General features: G+C 47.2%; 1 protein-coding gene across 1 annotated transcript; it reads left to right on the top strand.

Annotated features, from left to right (window-relative positions):
* Nucleotides 1–4,993: 4,993 nt before the first annotated feature.
* LOC128111490 (carboxypeptidase N subunit 2-like) lies at nucleotides 4,994–11,096 on the top strand. Its single transcript, XM_052739748.1, has one exon. It carries the CDS (start codon nucleotides 4,994–4,996, stop codon nucleotides 6,638–6,640), a length of 1,647 nt encoding a protein of 548 aa, XP_052595708.1. The 3' UTR covers nucleotides 6,641–11,096.
* Nucleotides 11,097–14,542: the final 3,446 nt, after the last annotated feature.

Here is a 14,542-nt window from a genome sequence, read left to right as displayed (position 1 = left end):
GATGACAGATAGATAGGTTTGGGGCACACTGGAATGTACCACAAGAGCCATTTGAGAAGATGAAGTCTGTTTGTACCCAGTCAACTAAGACAGTCAGTTGAATAATACACATTTCAGAATGGAGGAAAGGCCAGATGCTCTTCCTTGACTTGCTGGAGTATGGGGCACTGTTGGGGCCATTCACTGGTCTTTCTAGATGCAAAGCAGTCACCTTCCACAGCTGTAACCTCTGGTGCAGGCCTCCATTGTCTCTGGAGGTGGGAGTGCCTGGTGACTTGTTCTCTTAAGGGAGGGCTAGGAAGGGGACCCACACCAAGGCTCTGAGAGTCTGTGCCTTTCTTGTCACTGAGAAGGAAAGTCTTGGGAATGGGGCTGTGGGGAGGGTCACTCTGCCCCATGGTGGAGAAGGAAAGTCTTGGGAATGGGGCTGTGGGGAGGGTCATTCTGCCCCATGGTGGGGAAGGAAAGTCTTGGGAATGGGGGTGTGGGGAGGGTCACTCTGCCCCATGGTGGGGAAGGAAAGTCTTAGGAATGGGGCTGTGGGGAGGGGATGCTCTGCCCCGTGGTAGAGCGATCCCATGTGCTCATGAGGTTTTCCACAGCAAATCTCTGATGACCTCTGACCAGAGCTGAGCCTTGCTGAACTCAGGGGAACCACAGGCACTCTCAGGCCGGATCACCCACACCCTACCCACTCTGGACTTGGGGTTTTCTATCATTCTCTCATTTTATCCTTATGAGAATCCCACCTAGGAAATAGCATAGTGCTCACTGCTTTAATGGTGGAGAAAGCGAAGAACAGAGAGGTTGCACAATTTATCCGAAGTACTCAGCTAAGCAGGATTGGAGCCCATCCTGTCTGACTACAGAGTGCTAGCTCTTGGTTACTCTGGAGTGAGAACAAGTCTAAGGCTGGGAATGGGTCATTTCCTCTCTGCCTTCCCATCCCATCCCTGTAGACTAAGACAAGCGGGATCTTGTCCTAAACCTGAGAAGGCACTGTTCTGACCCCTCTCCTACGGATGCTCCCAAAGATTGAAACGATGGCAAAGCCAAGGGCCCTCGCTCATCTTTAAGCCATCTTAAGTCATGCCTTGGGTACCAGGATGTGAGCTAGCATGGAAAGCTAGCTTCTCAGAGCCCTCTTTCCTAGACTGCCTCTGCCACAGAAGCACATGCCCTTTGCCCGTGGAACAGAAAAGGCAGCTGTACGTAGTAGGTCTACTCAGCCCTACGAGATTCAAGTGGAAAGTGATGTGGACAGACAGAGGGTAGGAGAACTCTGGGCCTGTAACTGTGAAGAGTGATCCTGCCAATCCCTACCCTCTCTCTGTCTGATATGAGAGGCATGTGGGCTCAGTGAAGACCTTTAGAGCACAGACATGGTCCTAACCCTGACCTCTTCATGTCTGAGTCGCACACTGTGGGAGTCCTGATTTTCCTGTCCTGGGCTTGTCTAGGCTTCTCCAAGGAGCAAGTTGCATGTCTGAGAACTGTGGGAGTGGGGACACAGCCCCTCAGTCCTCCTCCTGGTCCCATGTTCCCCGAGCCCCACAGGGGCCAGACACTCCTCCAACACCTGGGTGGATCTGCTGCACCTGGATTTCTGTGCCGCCAGGGGTGATAGTTTTCTTCAACGCCTGGATTCTTGACCGTTGCCTTTCTTGGGAACCTCTCAAGCCCTTGTTTCCTCAGGACAGTGTACGGAGGAGGCCCCAGGCCAAAGGAATGGGAGGAGGAGGGCTGAGCCAGTCCTGGGGGCCCAATGGGTGACTCTTGTCCTCAGGAGGCCTTGGCCGTCCTTTTGTGGCACTTCCAACCATGACTCCAGGTTTCCTCCTGGCAATGCCAGGGGGCCTGTGGTCTGCTGAGGGACTCCTGGGTTGTGTTACCGTACTAATTACTGCTCTATTGTTGGGAAGAGATATAGTAATCAAGGCAACTTCTAAAAGGAAATATTTAGTTGGGGACTTGCTTACTTGTTTACATGATTATTATGACAGGGAGCATGGCAGCAGGCAGGCAGGCATGGTGCTGGAGCAGTAGCTGAGAGCTCACATCTGATCCACACGCAGCAGACAGAAAAACTGGACTTGGTGTGGGCACCAGTGATACACCTCCTCCAACAAGGCCATACCTCCTAATTCTCCCTAAACAGTCCATCAGCTGGGAAACAAACATTAAAATATAGGAGCCTATGGGAGGGGGGGTGGAGCATTCTCATTCAAATCTCCATAGTCACTATCCCTGTGAAAAGGCCTTCAGGACCCTCACATCCCCCGAGTTGTGTATGTACAGCTTTTTATTCTGAGGGACCTTTTTCTGGAAACTTCCCTCGAGTACCAGTAGCCAGAGGTTTTAGTCAGGAAAGGTGGTGGGCAACTGGACCTCCTTTGGCATGTTCACAATAAGAGCTGAGCGTCTCTTAGTCTCGTGAGCTCTCGAGGCTGTGTTTCTGGACTTCAGATAGCCAGGGTCTGCAAGGACTCATTCCAGGAAGGGCAGCTGCCTCCCGCCGCCCTGTAGAATTCCACTCATGGAACCCGATGGAGTCTGCAGAAGTCAGTCCGGGCTGCCAGCAGAGGGCAACAGAGAAACAGCGGGGGGTTTTTCTTGCTTGCTTTTATTTTTATTTTTAGTAAAGTCAAATGTATTCTAGCTACAAGATATTTTCTTATGACTTTTTTTGTTGTTGTTCAAATAGTCTCTTTGCGATGATGGTGCCTTGCAACCTAACAGTTAGCATAGTTTCCTAATTACTCACTCATTCTGTGTTCTGTGTTCCTGATCTAAACGTGCTCATTCAGTGCTCATAACGACCACGATGTTGTCAGCACTGTTATTATCTCCGTCTTGCACATAAGGAAGTTGAAGTACAGATAATAACATGCCCAAGGTCACTAGACTAGAAAGTCATGAACCTGGGATTTGAACTCCTGGGGTTTGAACCTCCGCAAGTCATGTAAACAGGTGAGAAGGTACCACTGCGGTTTGCAGAGTGCATGTTTTCTGATGGGCAGGGGCTACTGAACCCCAGTTGGTCTTGTCAGGTGGGATTGTGAACCTGCTGTTTCTAGATAATTCTGAAATGTGGATTTTCAGTATGGGATTCCCAGTTTTTATGTGTGACCTACAAGTTCACCAAGGACTAAACAAAATGTGCCTGTAGGCTACGACGCTGCTCATCTGTGATCTGTTAGTAGATTCTGATGGGTTTCTTTTGTAGTTGTTTGTTTTTAGCCAGGACCTCTTAATATAGCCCAAGTTGCCCATGAACTTACTAGGTAGCCCAGGCTGGCCTAAAACTTCCAACTTAAAACTAAAACTCCTGCCCTATCTCTGCCCCAGCCTCCAGAGTGCTATGATTGGCAACACACTGGTGGGAACCACTGTTCTAGACTTTTTTTTTTTAAATGAATACTTAGTAAATGAAGCTTGGTCTCCCTGGGTTTCCTTTGGGTCTGGACTCCAGAAAGTTCCTTGGTACTGGAACAATGAGGGACAGCAGGGCAGGGAGGGCAGCATTTGGTACAGTTCTGAGGGGCCCGTGTCACTCTCAGCAGACCTAACTAAGAGCAGGGTACAGGGATGCAGCATGCCACAAGAATATATTATAGAGATTTAGCTGTAAATAATAAGCTTTACCTTGATCGACCAAGGAGTCCTTCAAGAGGAAGCCATTTGTCAAGGTATATTTGGTGTTATTTAGCTTTTAATACATATCAGCTGTCTTCTGCTATGAAATCCTTGTGAGCCCATATACTACTAGGCCATATGGCAAACAGCATAAACAGCTCAGACCTACTGCTGATCCACTAGGTAACTAACACCCCTGCAGGGCCTAGGAGACAGGTGGGCTGTAGATGCACAGCTTTGTTTCTTGTGCAAATAAAGCTCAGACCATCCCCTTCCTTCAGGCCTAGTAGCATTGCAGAGCAATTGATTCAGGACAATAGGGCCTTTTGCATAACCAGGTGCAGTAAAGACTGGAGCAGAACTCCTGGTCCAGGCAGAGCGGTGTGTGTGGCTGGAGAGAAGAGAAGAAGGCAGAGTTTCTCAGAGCCAGGGGTAAGGATCAAGAAGGAAAGATGGAGGGTGAAGGAACAGAGATGAAGATGAGGTCAAAAGCACAGGAGCTTAGTTAGGCCTATGACAGGGCAGTAGGTACAGAGAGGAGCTGAATGTGAGGATGGAGCTGAAGCTGTATAGATAGAATTTTGTCTTAGAGAAATAAAGTTAATAGACGAAAGAGTGTGGTGTATATAGATTCCTTTTCCTCAGTTAACCCCACACCAGATGTAGCGTCTTCCCCAGGACCCTGGGAGGGATTTTCTCAGGGCAGACACTTGGGAAAATTCCACTACAGGGACTCTTCTTAGCCATCCTCTGAAGTATGCTGAGATCTGGAAATCAAGAAGGATTATGGGTTAGAAATTTCCAACTTAGGGCAGCCCATATTTTACGTGTTATCTCGAATAATTCCACACTACCTATGCCCCTCTCCCTTGCTTTTTTTTTTTTTTCTCTTTCCATATCATTTTCCAATCCGAAAAGAACATGGACATTTCAGAAGACCCAGGTCTTGGTCCTGTCATGGCCACTAACTTGCAGGGTATCTAGACAGGCAATGTGGCTGGAACCTTTGCTTCCAGGAAGTAAGAACACGGCCCTACCTTTTGCAAGGCTGCTGTAAGGTGGTACGAACAAGCTGCTAAAAACACAAGCTGGGGCTGGGGCTCATTGGTAAAGTTTTCCCAGCATGTACTGGCCCTAGGTTCTGTCCCTACCAGCCCTAGGTTCTGGTCCCCAGCAATGATCACACAAGCAACTGTTTGCCAAAACCATGGCCTCCCTGAAGAGGCCAGTTCTTGCTCACAGCCTGATCTTGCCTTGAGGGCGATGGTCACTTTCTAGTGCTCTGGGCGCTGCAGTGTGATACCCTTATTAAAGACACCCTTTTTGTTTTGTTTTCTGTCCCCCTTGGATCTAGAAGATGTTCCCAGGAGCCTGGCTGTGCTGGGCCTCACTCCTGCTCCTGGCCAGGCCCACCCAGCCTTGCCCTATGGGCTGTGACTGCTTCGACAGAGAGGTATTCTGCTCAGACAAGCAGCTGGTCACCATCCCACTGGACATCCCCTCACATGTCACAGACATTGTCTTTGTGGAGACTGCCTTCACCACGGTGGGGACCAGAGCTTTCAGCGGCAGCCGCAACCTGACCAAGGTGGTCTTCCTCAACACTCGGGTCCGCCACCTGGAGCCCGATGCCTTTGGGGGGCTGCCCTGGCTGGAGGACCTGGAGATCACTGGCAGCCCCTTCTCCAACCTCAGTGCTGACGTCTTTTCTAACCTGGGCTCCCTGGAGAAGCTCACCTTGGACTTCGACAGGCTGGTGGCTCTGCCTGAGGACCTCTTCCATCACATGGACAACCTGGAGTCCCTTCAGCTTCAGGGAAACCAGCTCCAGACCCTGCCCGGGAGACTACTCCAGTCCCTGAGGTCTCTAAGAATCCTCAACCTGGAGCAGAACCTTCTGAGCAAGCTCCCCGAGGGGCTGTTCCAGTCACTCATCAGCCTGCAGACACTGAAGCTGAGTAACAACATGTTTACCAGGCTCCCCGAGGGCTTGCTGGGCGATCTGGGCAGCCTGCAGGAGCTCTTTCTGGACAGCAATGCCATCGCGGAGCTGTCCCCACACGTGTTCTCACAGCTTTTCAGCCTGGAGAAGCTCTGGTTGCAGCACAATGCCATCAGCCAGCTGCCGGTCTTGGTCTTCTCCTCCTTGCACAACCTGACCTTTCTAAACATGCAGGGCAATGCGCTGCAGACCCTGCCTGCCGATCTCTTCGCCCACAACCCAGGGCTGCTTCACCTGTCCCTGTCCTACAACCAGCTGGAGACCATCGCCGAGGGGACCTTTGCCAACCTGTCCCGCCTCGCTTCCCTCACGCTCGCGCACAATGCCATCACCCACCTCCCCCGGGATGTCTTCAGGGACCTCAGGCGGCTGGTCAAGCTCTTTCTGAACAGCAACAACTTGACGGCCTTGCACCCAGCCCTCTTTCAGAACCTGTCCAGGCTTGAGGTGCTCAACTTGTCTAAGAATCAGCTGACCGTGCTCCCCGAGGGCATCTTCGACACCAACTATGACCTCTTCAACCTGGCCTTGTTCGGCAACCCCTGGCAGTGTGACTGTCACCTAGCCTACCTGGCCAGCTGGCTCCGCCTCTACAGTGACCAGCTCTTCAACACCCATACCTACTGCGCAGGCCCAGCCTACCTCAAGGGCCAGTTGGTGCCCAGCTTGAAACAGGAGCAGCTAGTGTGCTCTGTCATCCCGGGCCACTTGGGCTTCCCAGGCCTGGGGGCGCTGGGTGGCAGGGAGCCATTGGGCAGTTGGGATCTGGCAGTGGAGGGGAGGGCAGCCCACAGTCAGTGTACCTACAGCAACCCCGAGGGCACCGTGGTGCTTGCCTGTCAGGAGGCCCAGTGTCGCTGGCTGAGTATTCAGTTGTCTTCCAGGGAAGGCTCAGACTCCCCGGCAATGGCCTACAACTCCAGTCAGGAGTGGGAGTTGAGGTCAACCTGCGGCTCCATGAGAGTCACTGTGACTATCGAGGCTCAGGCTGCTGGGCCCTAGGTGCAGCAAAGAGAAGCATGGACAAAAGGGTGACTTTGGGGGGCAGAGGGAGCTGAGTGTCCGAAGCTAAGATAAGGGACATGGCCACATCTCCAGAGTAGGGAAGAGTGAGGCCTGCTTCATATAGCATCTCCTCATCTTTCCTCATCATGCCCTCTTGGAGCCTGTGGCCCAACAAGGTCATCCTCAAACCTAGAGTCGTGGTTCTCAACCTTCCTAATGCTGTAACCCTTTAGTACAGTTCCTCATATTGTGGTGACCCCCTCCAACCATACAATTATTCTTGTTGCTACTTCACAACTGTAATTTTGCTACTGTGATGAATCATAAGTGTAAATATATCTTGGAGATGGAGGGTTGTCAAAGGGGTCATGACCCACAGGTTGAGAACCACTGGTCTAGAGCCTAAACCATCCCCAGCCATAGCGTTTTCCTATTCTCTAACCCCACCCCACTCCCTGCCCTGAGCTCTAGCCTTGAGGTATGCTCAACACTATTGGAGTTACACAAAGAAGAGGCCACATCCCTTTGATAGATCAAAAGCCATCTGTCTGTTCTCACTTCTCACCCCCAATTTTGTTTTCGATGGGTAGAGAGGAAAGGGATATTAGAGGAGCTGGAGTGACCAGAAAAGGGCAGGACAGGGTTGTGTGGGGAGATGGCACTGTCCTGGCCACCTCTCAAGCTGCATCCAGGAGGAGTCAAGGCAAGATGGCGCCTTAGGCGGGCAGAGCCGGCCTGCTTGGCTCTCAGGAAGGCAGTGTGGCTTTCCCTGTTCAGCATACAAGATGGCCATTTGTTGTGGATATTGCTCTGTATGCTGTGAATGTGTTGCTCTGATTGGGTTGATAAGTGAAATGCTGATTGGCCAGTAGCCAGGCAGGAAGTATAGTATAGGCAGGATACGCAGAGAGGAGAATGCTGGGAACAGGAAGGCTGAGACAGAAGACACTGCCAGCCACCACCATGAGAAGCAAGATATAAAGATACCAGTAAGCCACCAGCCACGTGGCAAGGTATAGATTTATAAAAATGGGTTAACTGAAGATGTAAGATCTAGCTAGCAAGAAGCCTGAGCCATTAGGCCATACAGTTTGTAATTAATATAAGCCTCTGTGTATTTATTTGGGTCTGAGCGGCTACGGGCCCGGGCAGGACTGGAGAAAACTTCAGCTACAGCCATTCCCTGAGGAGCGGGCAGAGGGGAGCTGGTGGATCGGGGTAGCTGCTTTGTAACGAGGCTTTCAGGGCATCTGACTCTGAGCTGCTCATCCACTGAACGGCTCTCCTCAGGCTTCTAAGACGTCTCCACTGTCCCATCTCGTGGTGTCTCTCAGCTCAGAGGACAAAGTCCTCAGCACTGGTGACCTCACTTCTCCATCTTAGGCTCAGCACTTCTCAGCTGCACGCCACCCTCTACAAGGTTAGCCACAGCACATCTCAACTGTGTCCCCACCAACTCCAGATTCCCATTCAGCAGAAGGGCCAGCCCAGAACTTAGGAGCTTGCCCTAAGGAACATTGACCAAACTAACCCAACCTGGGGGAGGAAAGGGTTTTATTTGGCTTATGAGTTCATATCATAGTCCATCATAGTAGGAAGTCAGGGCAGGAACTCAAGGCAGGAACCGTAGAGGAGCACTGTTTACTGCTTGCTTTCATGTTCAGCTACCTTTCTTAGACTTCACAGGGCCACCTGCCCAGGGGGTGGTACTGTCCACAGTGGCCTGGGCCCTTCCCATGTCAGTCAATCATCACTCAAGAAAAAGCCCCACAGCTGGGCATGGTGGTGCACACCTTTAATACAAACATCCAGGAGACAAGCAAGTGGATCTCTGTGAGTTCAAAGCCAGTCTTGTCTACATAGAGATTTCCAGACCAGTCAGAGCTACACAGTGAGACTCTGACTCACCAATAAAAATAAATAAATATAAATATAATAATAATAATAATAATAATAATAATAATAATAAGGCCCCAAAGACTTGCCTATAGACCAATCTGATAGAGGCCTTTTCTCAACTGAGGTTTCCTTTCTAGATGACCCTAGCTTGTCCAAGTTAACAAAACTAACCAGCATAGGAGGCCTGTGGATCCTTTAGAAAACCATAGGCTGAGCAGAATGGGAGCTGAGTTCTGGAGACATTAGAGCAGGGGAGCCAGGGCCCTGGAGGTGGGAGAGTGGGTAATGAAGAAGAGTGGGTGATGAAGGCCAATGCTTAGAGCCCAGAGGAGCCTCTGGGCCTCCTGGGGCTCTGGGGTATGATGTAGTGGTAAGGAGTCTGGGAATAGACCCTAGGCCCTCTGCAAAAACAGAAGCATTCTTAACTGCTGAGCCATCTCTCCAGCCCCCTTTGAGGAATCCACCCTTCTTCTTCCCAGCATTCTTAGTTTGGCTCTCCCTCCTAACCTTATCCTGTTCTGCTATTGGCCAGTCAGCTTCTTTGTTAAACCAATCATAGCAACATATATTCACACAGTATAAAGGAATATTCCACATTTCCCTCCTTTTTGTCTAATTAAAAAGGAAGGTTTTAACTTTAATGTAGTAAAATTATATACAACCAAAACAGTTATCAAGTAAGAATTACAGTTACAATCTCTAGTCCATTTGTATTTGGCAAAATTAGAGAAAATATTCCATTATCCATTTTATCTTTGTGACTCTAAAGTTTTATACCTACTTTACCTTTTATCATAACTAAAGAAAACTTTAGTGATGACTACCTAATCTTCAACTCTGTCAAAGACCCCAGAAGGGTGAAATATTACCTAACAACAGGGACATTTGCCTGGACAGTCACCCAAAGTTATTCTGTAACGTTGGGAGAGCCAACTTTGGCCTACAGACCTAGTATATTGACAGACAATTTTGAGAAGCAGGGAATTTCGAAGGACTGTCCTACCTTGTCTTGGCAAAGTTTGGCAGTTGCTGTTTTTGTGTCCTGTTGGTCCAGTTTGGACAGCATACTGTCAGCAACTGAAGCAAGGGCAGTTCCTTTGCCCAAATGGCTAGCTTTTGCCATAAAGAATACAAACTCCATACGGAGTTCTTTGATGCCCATCATCTTCTCTGAAGTAGGTTGATGCTGTCAGGAGCAGATGTGTCTCACTGTCATGAAAAGCCTTATGTTATTAAAACATTTTAAATGCCATATTCTGTAGGTCTTTGAAGTGTTTGAAGACCATATATCCATCTAAATATATCTGTTTAAACTTGAAAACATACGTAACATGACTACAAGTTTGAATGTAATAGATGACTAACTACTAACCTGCATTTCCTTTTATTATCCTAAATAGTTTGTAATAATAACTTTCAAGGACTAGAAATTTACATTACATTGTTAAATGAGCTGTATAGGTACATACCTTAAACAAGAGTAGAAACATATGTACAATATGTTCTAAAAAACCCTTAAATTTGTATCAATATGCAAAAATATCTTAAACAAGAGTAGAAATATATATGTAGTATAACAAAATAACCTCAAATTTGTATCAATATACAAAAATCCATACCTATGTAAAATATTTTAGACTAGTAGTTGCTTTTATGGTTTAAAAATATATTCATTAATTCACCTTTTTATCTTATTACTTCTATATCCCCTCCTTTTCTTTTTAGAATGAGATCTAATCTCCTTTGTTTAGACCATTATCAATAACAACTTGTAACCAATCCCCCTTAAATGATAATAAACATCCATAACCCATCTTTTGAGAATATGGATGTCATTCTCTAGACTACTTCTTGTTGTTTGGGGGCATTGTCATCTTTGGGAGAACCTTGAGAAAATCAGGATAATTGTTACGTCTTGGCTGGAGTATTCTGTGAGGCTGGATCATCTCAGCAGCCTTGAAGCTGTTTTGGATGCTGGATTACCTGGCCGTCTGTTTTCACTGATGTCTGGTCTCCTTGCTCTGAAAATATACAAACTTTTAAAGGTAACATACATATCTACATTAATACAATTATACAGTGTGTATTGTACATAAGTCAGCCAAAGATGATTTTTTGAGCAGGTAAAATATACACCATCTGTCTTGTAGTTCTTCCAGGTTAATTTCTTTATGTTTGTAGCCAGGATTTTCAGGGGGTCTTCCCCGATTAAACCTGATCATCTTTAACTTTGAGTGAATCCACAGCCTTCCATTTCCTGTGGAAATAAACGCATAACCTCTTTCCCAAAGTAACATATCTTTTGACTTACATCTTGAAGTTAAGACATTTTTAAAATATATAAATTGGTTTAATTTAGCAGCTTTCATAATCTAATGTGTCTTAGCAGCTGTCACTCCTTCCTCAGCAGTCAAAAAATTCAAAGACAACACAATAACTGAAAACAGCATCCAGACTCTCTGTGTATCTTCCATTTTTATGTGACTTATATTTTTTATTACTCTATTCCTTTATTATGGACTTTACTTTGTTATTTTAAAACTGTATTTTTTAATTTAAGACTGTATATACTCTTTCTCTTCTCTTTTCCAAGTCTATATACATACACACACACACACACACACACACACACACACACACACACACACACACACACACACATATATATATATAAACACACTGTAACCCATTCAGAAGGATTTTTTGTTTGTTTGAATCAGTTTTTACTGCATATCCGTAATCTTTTTCTGACTGCATGAGCCTTTAAACTGGGAGATGCTTTTCTGTACTGCAGCTGGTGTGAGAGACTGTGGGAACCTGCCATGTAGCTTATCTCATGGTGCACTGGCAGCTAAAGCCTGCAGGCAGTGGCCAGGAGACAAGTTCCCGTACCACAGCCAGCACGGGAGACACGAGACTAGGAAGCTACTCTTGGCTCTGTTTCTGTGTGTCGAGAACTTTTTTTTAAAGCTTCCTCAGGCTTTATATGGACGTATGCTCCTCACATTGGATGCCATTTGTAGGCAGAGTTTTTATCCCACCAGCAGCTCCCAAATAAACACACTGAGGTTTATATTAATTATAAATGTTTGGCCAATAGCTCAGGCTTGTTACTAGCTAACTCTTATACTTTTCAATTAACCCATATTTCTTATCTATGCTTTGCCATGTGGCTTGGTACCTTTTCTCAATACAGCATGCCCATCTTGCTTCTCTCTGCATCTGCCCAAAACTCCAGACTGGGCCCTCCTTCCTCCCAGCATCCTCAGTTTGGCTCTGCCCACCTAACCTTGTCCTGTTCAGCTATTGGCCAGTCAGCTTCCTTGTTTAACCAATCACAGCGACATATATTCACACAGTGTAAAGGAATATCCCGCATCTGTGTTTGTTAAGGATTCTGCAGGCAATTCACACAGAGGCAGGACATGCTCCTGTCTGTGCTTCAAGCAGTTGGCCAAGAACAAGAAACTAGGAAAACAGTTTGAGCTGGTGCCTGGCTAGAGATGAGAACCAACAGGGCAAGGGGTGCTGTGGAAATATAACCAGATTTCAGCAACTTGGCAGCACCTGTACAGATGGATTGAAAGTCCTAACAATGAACTCCAGAATACAGATGACAAGTGAAGTCATCGTCGGTACTACTTTACATCTCTTCCGCAGAAACTGGAAGGCCGAACAACTCAAATGCAGTGGGGTAACAGGGCCCCAGACCTTAGCACAACTGACTCCATGATGGAAGTGCCATTCAGACTATAACACTCAACACAAAGACAGCACCTCCAGCCAAAATGAAAACAAAGGCCTAACCCATCAAAGTCCACGATTCTATTAGAGTCTCTTAAATGTACTAACCTTGCTTTTTGGCTTCTGCAGTTCTGCTTCTGGCTAACTGTTCTTGTTAGTGGAAGCATGTCAACCCAGAACATGGTTTTTGTGCTTCAAAGCTCACGCTGAGAAAGGTTCGGAGCTACACTGGGATCCCAAACACACAGTGTAGTTGCGTGCTGGCTAATAAAGACTTTTTATTGGCTTTAAACCCACGTCTGAGTAGTCTTCTCCGGTGAATGCTCACAACAGGGACGGGGACCTGCAGTGCTGCTGGTGAATGTAGCCCCTCCGCTTGGGGAGGGGCCAAGTGGGTGGGTGTGGCAGGAGATGCAGAGGAAAAGCCTGCTCTCTTCTGAAGACAGTGAGGATGTGAACAAGGGCAGAGGCAGGTCAGGCAAACGGAGGGGCCATGTGGAGCAAAGCTTCCCCTCCATCTTGAAGCTCAAATGGATTAATTTGAAAATGATAGGAATCTGCTGACTAGCAGATTCACCAAAGCAACAGAGTCCCAGATCCACTTGGTTCCAACGTCATTTGGTTGAAGATTAATCCGGACCACATCTTGCAAGGGTGGACAGCTTGGCCTAGAAAGGCTGAGGAGGCTGTGCTATGCTGGACTGCCGACTCCATCAGGTGGGAAGTCCACCACTGGAGAGACTTCAACAGCTCAACATTGGAGGAGCTTTAGGACCGCCCATTCACAGAACACCTGCGTTCCGGGCATGACCCAAGAAGTCATTCCTTCACTACAGAGAGAAGGGACAAAGACAGCTAACATGTCTCTCAATGACTTTTTAAAAGCGTAACTCTTGGGCTGCTGGGATGGTCGGCTCAGCACATAGAAGCATTTTTTTTTAGTAAAACTGATGACCTGGATTTGATCCCAGATCACATGGCAGAAGGCGAAAACTGGCTCCCAGGAGTTGTCCACTGACTTTCACAAACATGCGGTAGTAGGTGCATACCCGCACACATCTGTATTCACACGTGTGAGCGTACACGCATGCACAGAGTAATAATACAACTTTTTTTTAAAAAAATTTAAAAGCATAACTCTGGATTACATTAGAATGTAGTAAGATCTTGAGCCAAATGATACTGCTGGGGGAAGAACACTGGTCAACAACCAGCTTACATCAAGGTAAGCTGTGTGGCTTCCAGTGTGCTACTTGGTACCCAGGGGGTCCTCACGTCATGTCCCCTTGTGGGGTGATCCAGCCTGATCCAACAGCTGAGATTTTTTTTTCCTGAAAGATTTATGTTAGTTTTAATTATGTATATGTAGGCATATCTGTGTAGGAGTATGGGAATGTGCATTCAGGTGCCCTTGGAGGACAGAAAAAGAAGGTCAGATCCTGGAACTCAAGTTTCAGGCAGTTGTGAGTCCCTTGGCATGGGTCCTAGGAACAGAACCCAGGTTTTCTGGAAGAGCAGTACATGCTGCTTGTTTTTAACCACTGAGTCATGTCCACAGACACCAAGAGTTGAGAGGGTTTTTGTTTGTTTGTTTGTTTTTATTCTAAGCTACAAATCAGTGTATCTGTCCTCTGCTTCCAGAACATTTGACATTTAGTAAATTATGTCCTCTTGTGGTGGTATTTGCTCCACCCATGACCTTGGGCTATACGGCCCAAAGGAGGCAGTGCTTCCCGCCCTTGTATGTGACCTCTGATAAGGAGTTGGAGAAGGGTCACATGACCCTTCTCGCTGCTCCTGCCTGCGAGGTGGATTCGCTCTGGTCAGATCAGAGGATGACTTCTGCTCTCTACTCTGTTCTGTAATTGTGAGTGTATTTCTTCAATTTATATCTTAATAAATTCTGTTACCCGTTTAATAGACTCAAGTGGATTGATCATAATCCCCTCTGGCTAGGTCTGTTTCTGCATCTGTGCAACAAGGAGCATGACTGAACCCCAGAAACATCCAGGGATCTTTAGAAACAGACAAACATCAGGGACTGGTGCTGTAGTTTGGTGGCATTTTTCTGGATATGGTGATGTATACCAATAGCCCTAACTACTTAGGGGGCCGAGGCAGGAGGATCACCTGGGTCCAGGAATTAAAGTCTCACTTGGGTGATATAGGTAGAACCCATCTCAAAATTAAATAAATAAAATAACAAAAGACCAGTAAAAAAGCAAGCCAAGGTGTCTGAGCCTTCATCTTCTGAGA

Source organism: Peromyscus californicus, unplaced genomic scaffold (genome assembly GCF_007827085.1).
Source record: "Peromyscus californicus insignis strain IS unplaced genomic scaffold, ASM782708v3 Scaffold_16__1_contigs__length_79575227, whole genome shotgun sequence".
NCBI lineage: Eukaryota > Metazoa > Chordata > Mammalia > Rodentia > Cricetidae > Peromyscus > Peromyscus californicus.
Note: the sequence above shows the minus strand (reverse complement) of the source record. Positions and strands in the feature narration are given on the sequence as shown.

What these genes read in the sequence shown, in the direction of transcription:
- LOC128111490 (XM_052739748.1), top strand. Translation starts at nt 4,994, where the DNA reads ATGTTCCCAGGAGCCTGGCTGTGCTGGGCCTCACTCCTGCTCCTGGCC.